The sequence below is a fragment of the Dama dama genome, chromosome 4 (genome assembly GCF_033118175.1).
Source record: "Dama dama isolate Ldn47 chromosome 4, ASM3311817v1, whole genome shotgun sequence".
In the NCBI taxonomy this organism is placed as follows: domain Eukaryota; kingdom Metazoa; phylum Chordata; class Mammalia; order Artiodactyla; family Cervidae; genus Dama; species Dama dama.
This window is the reverse complement of record NC_083684.1, coordinates 21405768-21419519: the sequence shown is the minus strand read 5'-3', so window position 1 is coordinate 21419519 and position 13752 is coordinate 21405768. Positions and strand designations below refer to the sequence as shown.

The window sequence follows — 13752 nt, the reverse complement described above, 5'->3', positions numbered from 1 at the left end:
TAGGGTCTCAGAGTCCGACATGACTGAGCCACTAGGCTCAAACGCAGATTAGGAATTAGATGAATTCATTTCACTACATGTGGGGATGTAATAATGCCTTAAAAAATTATATGTATACACACACATAGTATTTATAAACGAACGGTTTCCTTAAGACACTGTAAGTAGGGAGTATGGGGGAATACGTTAAACAAAATCGGCAAAATGCAGCTAACCGTTGAACAGTGTAATACACTACTTCTGGTGAATGCTTGAAAATGCCCTAATATAAAACACCATTCAAGTCCTACAAGATGTTTTTCATCTTAAACCCGGAGGGAAACCATTCCCAGAGGGTCCGCGGGCGGCATCCTTAACTCTGAGGACGACCTCCTCGAGCCCGGAACAGACTTTCTCTACGGCCGGACTGGAAGTGGACCGAAAGGGCGGGCGTGCTTCTTCATCCTTTCAGTACCCATAATAAATGCCTCTGGAGAGAGCTAATGTCCCTGAGAGCCCCATGCAGGTAGTTCTCCGGGTTTCTACGCTGAACCTCATCTGGCGGCCCACAGCCTCAAACTAGTAGTACCCAGCAAGCTCCCTCACCACCCACGACCCCAACGGTCCCCTGCGCTCGCGGCGGGCTCTGCGCAGCGACGTCACGGAGCGCCGTGCGTCGGGTCAAAGTTCAGCCCCACCTCCGCTTCCCCCTCGCAGTCCCCGCCTGCGCTGCCGCCGCCTCTGCCGCCGCTTAGGGCCCGGCTCCGCTCCTCCTGCTTCTCCGCCTTCTTCCCTGAGCGCTGCCCGGCCGGCCGCCATGGCGAACGTGGCCGACACGAAACTGTACGACATCCTGGGCGTCCCGCCTGGCGCCAGCGAGAACGAGCTGAAGAAGGTATTGGGGCGCGGGCCGGCTGGGCAAGGTGTGAGGGGCACGGGCCTGCGCGACTGGGACGGCCAGGCCGCGCTGCGGGGCAGCCCGCGAGCCGGCGGCGGCCGGCCCAGGTTGGGGGCTGGCGGCGAGACCGGCCCGCGTCGGGCCGTGCACTTCGGCCTCGGCTGACCTTGGGCCGCCGTCCCCGCCCGCCCGCAGATGCAGCAAATAAAACCCACCTCTGCGCAAACACTACGAAAACGCTTCCTTCCTCCCTCCCCCGGCGAGCGCCGGAGGCCGGGCGCTCCCGGGAGGCAGCTGCCTGCCTGGCCTTCCTCATGCGGAGGTCACCACCCTGGAAAAACAGGTTGGACCAAGGCGCCCAGCGCATCCCAGCCCCGGGAGAGGAGTTGACCACGCCGCGGATGTCGGCGCCCGAGCCGCGTCGGGACTGATTTGGGGCCTGGTGGAGGGGTCGAGGCCGCCCCCGCTGGCTGCCTGGGGAAGCTTAGGGATGTTGCCTGGGAGCCGCGGCTGCGGAGCTTCTCCTGGCTTCCTCCCTCGCCTGTCGACCCGGAGGTGGCGTGGGTCTGTGTTCGGGTGCTTTGTTCTGTAGGCAGGTAACCCAGATGTTCTCTACCCGGTTCAGGAAGAAGCCATGGGTCCCAGCCAAACACCTGAGTGTATACTGACTAAAAATAAATAGAAGGCCTCATTATCGCTGTTTGCAGGGCTGCGACTCTTTGATCGCAGGATTTCAAAGCATTTGAGACATTTAAGTCCCACAGCATCTTCACGGGTCTTAGAGTATCCGGATTTGTAAGCTTAGAAAAATGAGAATGCTTCTTAGGCAGTGGGACGGGTGCAGTTCAGAGTAAAAGGACTTCCTGTTACCTTACCGGAAATGCTGCTCTGTATTACATAATTCATCTATCTGTGAATGAACGCTTAAGTGGTTTATAGTTCACCCAAATGTATGAAGCTTCGCAAAGACTGAAGTCACTCCATTTGAGACCACAGTCAATTCACCGTATGAAAATAAACCTGACATAGGAGCTTGTCTTGGCTTTTTCCTGATACTACAATTAGAGGAGCCATCATGAGCCTGGATTCTTACCTTAGCTTAATTTTTAGAGTTTATTGGAGTCTTCTTGGTGTGGTTACTGGCCATCAAAGACGTTTGACAATAGTGAAAATATAGGATGTTTCAGTGTTTTGTTTTTCTCTGTGGTTTTGTTTTATTGTTTGCATATGTCTTCAGTATAATATGTTTTCCAATGTAACTACTGTCTACTTTGTTATTAGTGAGTAAACTGTATTAAGATGGAAAATGTCCAACAGTGCCAATGGAAGTATTGCTTCTCAAATTTGGATGTTAAGTTAGTACTCATAAGTCTTTAAACTGGTCTTTATATGTAACCTTTTTTTTTTATTTTAAATCTTTTATTGAAGGCATACAGAAAGTTAGCCAAAGAATACCATCCTGATAAGAATCCAAATGCTGGTGACAAAGTAAGTTATGTGAGACTTTTTTCCCCCTGAGATTTTTGTTTTAAACTTAAATTGCCCTTCTTGGAAAAAAGGGGAATGTTGTAAGGAAAGTCCATTTATGCCCATAGAGCCACATTTTTATGTTAATATTTTGTACTTTATAATAGGGATACTAACATTCTGGCTAGTCATAGTTGGTAAATAGGACCCACCTGTAGCTTTTCTTAGAATTAAATGAATTCTAGATTCCTATAGCCTTTCCCTAGTCCTTTATTTGAAAATCCAACTGTTTTCCTTTTTCCTTTTTGTTCATAGTTCAAAGAAATAAGTTTTGCATATGAAGTACTATCAAATCCTGAGAAGCGCGAGCTATATGACAGATATGGAGAACAAGGTCTTCGGGAAGGTAGCGGTGGAGGTGGTGGCATGGATGATATTTTCTCTCACATTTTTGGTGGAGGATTATTTAGCTTCATGGGTAATCAGAGCAGAAGTCGAAATGGCAGAAGAAGAGGAGAAGACATGATGCATCCACTCAAGTGAATATCTATTTTTTTCTTTAAAAATACTAAGTACTTTTTTTCCAAGTAGAAGTATTCAGTGCAGGAGAGAAAAGGTATCAAAAAATATTGTCTTTAATCAATCAAAAAAAAAAAATCTTCATTTGCCATTCTGTCCTTATTGGCAGATTAAGTTGAATTTAATAACCCGGATGTTGGTATTTGGTGACAGATCTTAAAGGATGGTTGGTGTTTTTACAGAGTGGGAAGATGGTTTTGTTATATGCTTCTGAGGCTTCTTGTTTTTAAAATATCAATTAAGAAGATTCTTTTCTCTGAAGTATTTAAACCTTTTGAGTTAGTTTTAATTTAAAAACTTACAAAGTGAGTGACCATCCGACTGGTTGGTTGACATGTTACAGTCACTTATTACTTGATCCTCAGTGTGAACTCTCCTAAATTGATTGTCATGGAGCTTGCTGGCTTCAAGCCTGACATTAACCTGCCAACATATGAATGGTATCTTACCTTAATCTTAGACTGTGAACCCAGTCCAAAAATAGATATTTGACTTTGCAAATTCTGTGAGATCTTTTATCTGTTAATTTTTCATGAACCAATAATGGTTTTACTAGCAGATGCATGACACTGAAGTTCAAGTGTTTATTTAAAATGTTTCATATTATCTAGTTAATACATTTGAGTAGATAAGGGGACCTTAAAGCATGAATTGTTAAAATTTTCATTGCAGTGTTTAATTTTGGATGTCTTTATGATATTACATTTCATGATTTATTTAGCATTCCCTATTCTATAGGATGTTACCAGTTTTTTTCCTATAATGCTGTATCTTTATATACAGCTGTATCTTTATATAATGCTGTATATAATGCTGCTCTATCTTTATATACAGCTTTGTCTCATTGGTAGAGATTCCTGGGGAGGTATCAGTATTTTGAGGCTGATAAATAAATACAATTATATTATCTTTAGAGGATGTGTCAGTTTAGCCCCACTGGTGGAGCGTGCCAGCTTCACTAGACCATTACCCCCACTTTTCTTTCTTTGCCATGTTTATTGAAATGAGGATTTTTCTTGCTGACCTCTTACCTAGTGGTGTTGCATACTAACTGCGATTTATTAAGTAAGGCAAAGAAGACCTACCTATCATGTAAGTGGTTGATTAAAGGTTCTTAGGAGGAGGATAAAAGGCTGATGGAACCAAGTATTTTGGTCTAAGGTCTAGATATGCCATAGTTTAGAAGTGTTGGTAATGTTTTGATCTTAAGTGCTTTATTCTTACACTGTCTAGAATGTATAAAAGTTTCAGCTTTGAGTGCTGCAAAATAATGTAGGTGCTTTGCAAGGTAGTTTTAAGTTTTTTGTTCCTTTATTTAATTAAAAAAAATATATTTTTGTTCCTTTGTTTTAAAGTAAATTGAGCGACTTCACTTTCACTTTACTACTAAAGAAGATTTAAAAACACTATGAGAAGGGTAAAATCAAGTTAAATGCAAGTTTTTTCCAAGTTGTAAATGAATGTTTTTGAGACTTTGATATAAATAGATTTTTTTTTGAGGTTTATCTGAAAATGAATGGTCCTGCAGTTCAAATATGTTGTGTGAAGAAAAGCAAGTTGAGGTTTATCAATTGGGATTTTTAATAGGCTTTTTATCTGGATCATTTGGGGGTCATAGACCCCTTTGAAATTTTTGTTAAAGTTGCTCAAATTTTGCTTATAATTCTCTGGGTTTTTCAGACATTGAAAGCTTGTAGGCTCTCTATTTGGAAACCTATTCTCTGTTACAGTGTAATAAAGCCAATTTTTTTTTTTTTTTTTTTAAGACATACCCAATCTGAGTGTCTCCCAGAAATTGTAATATAACTTTGTAGCCTTTCTGAATTGTCCTTGAAGGGGACAGAGGCTGACAGTAGAGCATGGAGTCCGGAGCCAAACTGCCTGTGTGATCTTGGGCAAGTTACTTAACCTCTCTGTGCCTCGGTTTTGTCCTCTAAAATGAGGATAATAATTTTGCTTCATTCAAAGGGTTGAATTAGGTGAAGGTTTTGTCTAAGGCTGGAAGAAGGTGTGATGTTATGAATTTGTGTAGTTATCAGCTTTATCAGAAAATGCAGCACAGTCAGTTATTGGCCTGATCCTTTACATTCTGGCTTTAAACACCGCCTGTATTTATAGCCATAAACAATTTAAGTTACAAAATAAAATCTCACTCAGTTGACTTAATGTAAGGTGTTCTTGAATTCTTTGTTTAAAAGGTTATAGTGAAATTAGCTGTATCAGCTAATCCTTTCTTGTATTTAAGACAACTTGGCAAAATTTGAATCTAATTCTTTTCTCCACAGAGTATCTTTAGAAGACCTGTATAATGGCAAGACAACCAAACTACAACTTAGCAAGAATGTACTCTGTAGTGCATGCAGTGGGTGAGTGTGTTTCCTGGTTATGAACTTTCATCTGTTCTTTGAGTCACATGTTGAGTCTGTATCAAATAAAATTTATTCATGATTTCAAACTGACTACCCAACCCAGAACAGTTTCTGATACCTCTGAAAGTTGGTTAAAATACCAGTGTTTGGGGGTTGAAGATGAAGGTAAAAAGCACAATTCCCATTGTTCATGACCTAGGGGGGAAAAAATCTAATTTATACTTCTGCTTGCTTTAGCCAAGGTGGGAAGTCTGGAGCTGTTCAGAAGTGTAGTGCTTGTCGGGGTCGAGGTGTACGCATCATGATCAGACAGCTGGCTCCAGGGATGGTACAGCAGATGCAGTCTGTGTGTTCTGACTGTAATGGAGAAGGTATGCATGCCAGTCTTTCTCTGCCTTTCTGTTGGAATGGATTGGGAATGCAGAAATTGGAGAGGCTTACAGTTTTTCTTTTTCAACGTGTGTTTATGTTCATTGTATTGTAAAGGTAGAGAGTTATTTTTAAAAATATAAAAATATTTCCTTTTGCATAGGCTCAGGGAACACCGATAAACAGTAAATTTATATTATGTTGAGTGGAATATTAGTCTTTCCAAAAAGATGGGCAAAGTCTTTTGTCCTTTTGCATTTTTTTGTTGTTGTTTACTTATCCTTTATATTTTAAAAGGTAAAAGGGAGACAGCAAATTGTTTAGTTCTCATTCTGATAAGTAGAGGATTTTACTGTAAACTTTAGTTAGCTTTTGAGGATAGATCATTGCAGTTGAAACTCATTTTACAGAAGTAAATATTTTAGGTTTTTGTAGGTTAATGGTTTTTGAAACTGCTACTCTTCTACTCTTTTAGCACTTTTATAGCCACAGATAATATGTAAATAAGTGGGCATGACTGTCTTCTGGATAAACATTATTTACAGAAACAAAGACCATGCCCAGTTTGGCCTGTGAGCCTTAGTTTGCCAGCCCTGGTCTAGAGCAGTGCTATCCAAAAGAATTTTTCTGTGATGGAAAGGTTCTGTATATATAATGTCTACTGTAGTAGCCACTAGCCACCTGGGTGAGGCTGAGGAACTGAGCTTTTAATTATTTTAAATTTATATAACCTCAGGTGGCTAGTGGCTGCTATATTGGACAGTTCTAGAACACCCTTTTCCAAATTGCTTCTGAAAGTGACAAGATAATTTTGAGAAGCCACATATCGTATTTCCCTCCTGAAGAGTCTTAGTGCATTTTGCCTTATTAAAGTTGCTGACATTTCCCACTCAAGAAATTGGAGTTGACTGAAATCTTTTCCCATGTGCCATTACCATTTTAAGGAACTGGTGCTTTGCAGAACATACTTTGCAGAAGCAGTGCTCCTAAAGTCATTTATAGTCACCTAAGCATTAAAGTGTGCCAATAATCAGCCATTAGAAATTGATGGTATTTTTTTCACGATATACTATTATATGACTTCAGTTTTATTTTATTATACCACCGATCAAATATTTCAGAATACATGGAAGAAAAAACTGTTGGAGTCATAAAGGATGTTTAAATTTTTATTTGGGTTGTCGCTCCATTGTTAAATTTAAATGAAACTAAGACAAAAAATGAAGCATTTGTAGAAGTTCTAGTGTCTGACCACCCATTTTGTTTGCTTGATCCTTAGGCTTTATTTTAACTTTAGGAAGTAGTGTCAGGAGGTAAGATAATGTTATTTAAGATAATTTATACTCGAATAGAGTAGCTAGGTCCTTTAGTAATCTGCAGTAAGATGTGAGTTTTGTTCCTAAGAATGTTCATGAGAAGTTCAGGTAGCAGTTTAAAGAAGTACAGGAAATTTATTTAGTGAATAAAGGAGTTATCAGGACCTGTTCTACTTAAGAGGGCAATACAGTACCCTTGCTGGAAGTTTGAATGACCTCTTTTTCCAGGAGAGGTAATTAATGAAAAGGACCGCTGTAAAAAATGTGAAGGGAAGAAAGTGATTAAAGAAGTCAAGATTCTTGAAGTCCACGTAGACAAAGGCATGAAACATGGACAGAGAATTACATTTACTGGGGAAGCAGACCAGGCCCCAGGAGTGGAACCAGGAGACATTGTTCTTTTGCTACAAGAAAAAGAGCATGAGGTAATTTCCTTTTTGTTTTATTTTTGCCTCAGAAGATCAGAAATGGGTCTTGTATGCAAGATACAGATTGGTGGTGGTTTTGTTGCTAAGTTATGTCCAATTCTTGCGACCCCATGGACTGTAGCCCCCCAGGCCTCTCTGTCCATGGGATTCTCCAGGCAAGAATACTGGAGTGGATTGCCATTTCCTTCTCTAGGGGATCTTCCCAACCCAGGAATCCAACCCGGATCATCTGCATTGTGGGCAGATTCTTTACCCACTGAGCTATGAGGGAAGCCCAAGATACAGGTTAGATAAGTTTGAGTTCCTTGAAGTAGCATTAACTGCATGGCAGGCAGATTCTTTACCTACTGAGCTATGAGGGAAGCCCAAGATACAGGTTGGATCAGTTTGAGTTCCCTGAAGTAGCATTGAATATAGATAAAGTTGTTAAGTGGTTTGGCTGAGTTCATGAGAAATGACTTGTTTAGTAGACCAGCAAGACAGGTGCTGTCAGAAGCACGGTAGGAGCTGATCTTGGTCCCAGCTCTGCCGTTGACTGGCACTGTAACCTTAAGTGACCCTGTTGTGTCTGTACCCCCGTTTCCTTGTTTATGAGAATAAGGTGTTGGACCAGATAATGTAGGCAGCTTAGTTTTCACTGTGAACTCCTTTTATGGTTGGTGAGTTAGTGACACTGTCAGTCCTCAGTACTGCTCTATTGATTTGATTTACATACTGGGTATCCATGTGAGCTTTTCTTGGGGGGAAAAAAAAAAAAAGTTCTGCAGTTTTAAAAACATTGCATTTTAAATTTCTCATTCTCTCTCTTGAGGTAGGGGAGGGCAGTGGTGTCTTGTGGCTTGTGGGAGCTTAGTTCCTTGACCAGGAGTTGAACCTGTGCCCACAGCAGTGGAAGTGCTAGAGTCCTAACCACATGATTGCCAGGGAACTCCCTGTTTTTAAATTTCTGGTTGACTCAGTATTGTATCTGTTAATGCAAGGGTCTTCAACCCCTGGACATTGAGTGAATCTTTATATGCTGCTCCCTATCATTGTGCTTGCATTACTGCCTGAACATTGTTACACCACCTCCACCCCACAGTCCAGGAAGAATTCACAAAACTGGTGCCCAAAAGTTTGGGGACTGCTGTGTTAATGTACATGGGAAAATGAACTGAGCTAACTATGTGGCCTAGAGTATGTTATTTTGATTATACCATTGCATCTGTATTTTTTACATGTGCAGTGGAGTATATTATAGACCTTTTTATTCATGAAGAACATGCGTGGAGCTTTAGTGCCCACCTAGTTCTTGAATATAGAAGCATTTGACGGAATCCTGGCTTTGTTCTTGATCACATTGCCATTTTGAGTTTCTTTGGAAGTCTAGATCACAAGTCAGCCACCTTTTTTAGTTCACAATAAAATTTTCTCCCATATGATGGTGATTTCTACAAAAAAAATTTTAAAATTACTAAGAATCCAATAGAGAATAAAGCCATATTGAGATGCAGATTCTGGGAATTTGATTAGATTCATTCGTTCACTAGACTGGCTTACTACTACACTAGCCTTTCTCAAGGGATGCTAGTCAAATTTATTTCTCAGCAAATCTATGAAAGTGAAAGTGAAAATCTATAAATTGCAATGTATCTTGTCCTTTTGTGAATATTGCCAAACCTACCAATGACAAGGGTTCCTAGATTTCCTTTTTTTTTTTTTAAGGAATAATTTCTAGAATTCTATCTTATGGGTTGAAATATTCTGTAAGTATATTGGTTTTTACAAAATAGAAATCACTGTTCTTAGAGACAAGAGACTTAAGTTCTGACTCCCATGTACTAGTTTTGATCTCCCTGGGCTTGGCTTTGCGTACTTAAAACTCATCCTTCAGAAAGATAGTGTAGAATCAAATGAGATAAAGAATAACCTGCTCTTCTTTCTGGGGACTGTGAGGAGGCAGTTGGAAGTAAATCAACCTCTAAAAATTATTGGCTACAGTGGAATTGCATGGAATTTCTAACAAACAGCAGATGCTACTGGTTGTCTGAAGTAGAAAATAGATGATAAAGGCTAGAATGGAAGTTCATCTAGTAAGAGGTCAAAGATTTTTCCTTCTTGGTTTTATTGACTGGTAAAGTAAATTTGAGCCCAAAATGAGATTTAGGCATCTTGTTTAATTTATACCACTGAGAATATTCTTAACCCTCTTAAGAAAAATCGACTAGTTTGAACTAGTTCATAATCAAGCTTGTATTTTGCTTGGGGCTTTTTGTTTAAAAACTCTCAACGCTTGTAGGGATTGTGAGGCCTTGAGATCAGGGTGGGTTCTGTAGCTTGAAACAGAATGTAAATCTTCTGATTAAAAAAATAGTGCAGTTTTGAGAGTAATATATATGCATCTGTATCATCTTTCAGTATAGGTATGTGTGTGTTTCGGTGATTTTGCTGTCATAATGCATTTGTACATCAAAGAACCACAATGGTGGGTAACAGTGGGTGATACTAGTCTCTCCTTTTTATTTATCAGAAATTATTTCAGCTTTTAAGTATTTTATTGTGTGGTTCTTGGTAGTCTCATTAGTCTTGTTTTTCAAAAATGTCCTGGCCATGCTTGCCTGTATATTCTCTGTTTGAATTTTAGCATCTAATTGTCTGATCTAACTACCCTTACTGCTGGCTCCCTCCCCAACAAGAAACAACCGTAATACCATTTTAAAAAATTAGTTTGAGTTCCTCTATCCAAGAACATAGTATGTCTTCTTGCTCCTTCTAACATTGCTTTAACTAAATGATACTTGGTTAAGGATGGTTCTTGGAACAATAATATAATGAGATGTTCAGAAACACTTCCATTTTACAAATTTGCAAAAGCATTAAAAAGTCCTGCATTAAAGAAACTTAAATTAATTTTTCCTCTTATTATAAGAAACACCTCAGTAAATTCATGTAGGTAATATAAATTCAGTGGTTCTTAAGCTTTAGTATACATTAGAATCCCCTGGAGGGCTTATTAAAATGACAGATTGCTGGGCCTCACCTTCATAGTTTTTGATGCAGTGGGTATGGGATGGTGCCCAAGAATGTGCATTCCTAACCAGCTTCCTGGTGCTGCTGAGGCTGCTGGTCCAGGACCAATTGTCAAGATAATGGTTTGAGACTAACTTTCCTCATAGGTAAGTTTAGGAGGATAGTTTAGGAAGAGTCTTATCTTTCAGATTTCCTCTCCTCTCAATTAACCAGCCAGCATTATTTTTTGAAAGAGAGGCTATTGAAAAAAAGTCTAGGTGACTGTTCACTGCAGTTAATTTTATTTCAAGTTAAATTTCAGAAGTTAGTATAGATATTTGAAAATTCTAAGAAGCAGAAGTTGTAAGATGGGCATGTGTGAAATTGGATGTATTTTTTCCTGCATGTTGAATGCTCAGAAACGTTTTTTAAAATGCTTGTTGAATAATCTTTGCATTACATAGTCCATAGGCTTATAGTGCATTAACAAGCCAACTTTATTTAGCATTTGGTTTACATTCACCTAAGCAAGTTTTGTATCTTAGGTTAGGTAAAACTTGTTCATACTTAAATGAAGTATGGGGTTTGAGCCCTTTTACTTGTTGAGCTTTTTTAGTTGAGCTTGGGCCTTCCCCTTCCCCTCTTAGAATCATGTCTGGAGGAAATTCCAGGTGAACCTGTCCTACAGAATCCCACTGGGCTTTGTACACCCTTTCCCTCATGGTTCAGAAATGGGCCATAGTTGTAAAATAGACTTGGTTCTGTTTTTGAAGCTTCAGCTGTGCCTTACGAGCAATTGTATTTCCAATTCCAGTTCTTTCGTGATCGAAGTTTCTAGCATATTACTTGAGAATAGCTAGATTTCCTTATATATATATATTGATAAATTTAGGGAACTTGGGGATTGTGGCAATTTGACTTTTGCAGTAGATGGTAGAGTTAAGGTTTTGAAATTGATTCAGGTAACAGCACAGCAGAGCATGCCTCCATAGTTGCGCTGTTTCTTGTGTGCTTCCTCTGTAGGTGTTCCAGAGAGACGGGAATGATTTGCACATGACATATAAGATAGGACTTGTTGAAGCTCTTTGTGGATTTCACTTCACATTTAAGCACCTTGATGGACGTCAGATTGTGGTGAAATACCCCCCTGGCAAAGTAATTGAACCAGGTAAATCTTGATTTTTGTCTGATCTAAGATTCTATGTAATCTTCTACAGTGGGTGACTCTCAAAAAATATTTATTATTGAGCACTTTCTTGGGTAAAATTCTTAATATTTTCCCCTTTATTTACTCAAATAATAGGATGTGTTCGTGTTGTTCGAGGTGAAGGAATGCCACAATATCGTAATCCTTTTGAAAAAGGTGATCTTTACATTAAGTTTGATGTGCAGTTTCCTGAAAACAACTGGATCAACCCAGATAAACTTTCTGTAAGTACTAGGCAACAGATGACTTAAAGTTTAATAATAGTTCTTTCTTTGTCACTTTCCATTTGTTTTAAGTGCTAAGATTAGATCACATAGTTTATTAATTTGAGTGATTGATTGTCTGGCCTCATTGTTTTTTAAAGTGGAAATAGCTGATGTAAAAGTTTATGGGGCCAAGTCCAGACTAGTGAAGGCATAAGCAGACGGTGTGAGGTGGTGGTAGGAGGATTGGGACTCTGGAGAGCAGATCTCTTACCCCAGCTTAGCATCTGCTGGTCGTTCATGCAGGAAGACATATCTAATGTGAAGTTTTCCAGTGTTTAAATGTTAGCGATTAAATCTGTTCATTGCTTTCTAATCAATAGATGGGTTGCACAAAAGATGTCTAGATTTGGTCTGTGGGTCATCCATTTGTGATCTCTGGCTTAAAGTGCAAAGATTTTAATTGTCAAACATATACCTTGGATTGTATCAAAAGGGAAATTGATAGATGATAATCTTCCAGCTAATCTTATTTTTGTTCATTTTAATGAAGGAATTAGAAGATCTTCTGCCATCTAGACCAGAAGTTCCAAATATTATTGGAGACACAGAGGAGGTAGAGCTTCAAGAATTTGATAGCACGCGGGGCTCAGGAGGTGGGCAGAGGCGTGAAGCCTATAATGATAGCTCTGATGAAGAAAGCAGTAGCCATCACGGACCAGGAGTGCAATGTGCCCATCAGTAAACTCTGCAACAAATTGCACAGGTGGATTTTCTTTCCACACTGGCCTGGTTTGTTTTCTGCAATCCAGCTGGAGCGTCTGGTCAACCCAGATGAACTGATGGACATCTGTTGGTCTATGTGTAACTTTTAAAATTGGTATAGTATCTACAGAGTGTATAATTTAAACTAACCACAAAGCTTTACATCTTCATTTCGACTGTTCTATAGCAGAATAAAGCACTTGAAACAAGACTCCCTTTCACACATGGGTTATAAGTTTCAGTCCTGATATCTGTGCTTGATTTTTATCAGTTTGTGTAGATTTTATGTTTCATATTTTAAATTCAAATCCCACATTGTAAAGTTTGTGTACAATTTGTCCTGAAGCTTTGTGTTTGGCTGCACCTGCATAAGCTGCTACAAATAGAATAAAGAATTTCATAGCCTGTATCTATCATTTAGATGCATGGGAAAATGGGCTTTGCACACAATGGGTTTGGAACTGACTGGGAACAATGGAAAAAATATCATTAGCTGAGCTGTGGTTGTAAAGTTTTGGGCGGGGGAGGTGTTTCTTTTTTTCTTTCTTTTTTTCTCCCCCCGCCCCTTTTTTTTTTTTTACCATCTTGTGAAAGGTTTCTGGAACTGAATAATAAAAAGCAGTTGGTGTAAATTACTCTTTGTCTCACATTTTTAGAAAGAAGAACATATTTTGAACTGTAAAATCTTTCCTCAAACAAGGACATAATTTGAACTGTAAAATCTATCCTTAAACTGGAGAATGTATCCTAGTTCTGATTCTTAAACAGTGTTTAAAAACCCATTGACCTGAAGCTTATGCCTCAGGCTCATGCCCATTTTATAGTTTCAAAAGACAAGAGAAAGTTTGATATATTGGTAGAAATGGGCTTTATTGGCCTCAATTAATGCTTTGTAGAGTCAAGGACATCTAAGTTACGTAACTCATGATCCTGAGTATTGGGGCCCAGTTAACCTGGCCTCTATTTCCCCACCCTGCTCTGTTTAAAAAAATAAGGTAACAGCGAATCAATATTAGAACCATGTCGGCATAGAACCTGTTAAAATGCTCTGTTTTCATTAAATGTTAAGTTAAAGATTTTCTTGTCTCCATTAAGTTGAATATTTGAGATGGGGGGAAGCATTGATTACTGTTGTTTTACAGAAAGGTAACACTCAGGCTGGTGTGAGAAAAATTGGGTAAAAC

The 13752-nt window shown here is 39.3% G+C and overlaps 1 protein-coding gene across 1 annotated transcript; it reads left to right on the top strand.

The window, feature by feature from the left end:
* The first annotated feature begins 680 nt into the window (after positions 1-680).
* Positions 681-13203, top strand: DNAJA2 (DnaJ heat shock protein family (Hsp40) member A2). Its single transcript, XM_061138442.1, has 9 exons — positions 681-874; positions 2306-2365; positions 2660-2883; positions 5209-5289; positions 5530-5663; positions 7206-7402; positions 11417-11561; positions 11697-11824; positions 12357-13203. The coding sequence occupies exons 1-9, from the start codon at positions 797-799 to the stop codon at positions 12546-12548; spliced, it is 1239 nt and encodes a 412-aa protein (XP_060994425.1). The 5' UTR covers positions 681-796; the 3' UTR covers positions 12549-13203.
* Positions 13204-13752: the final 549 nt, after the last annotated feature.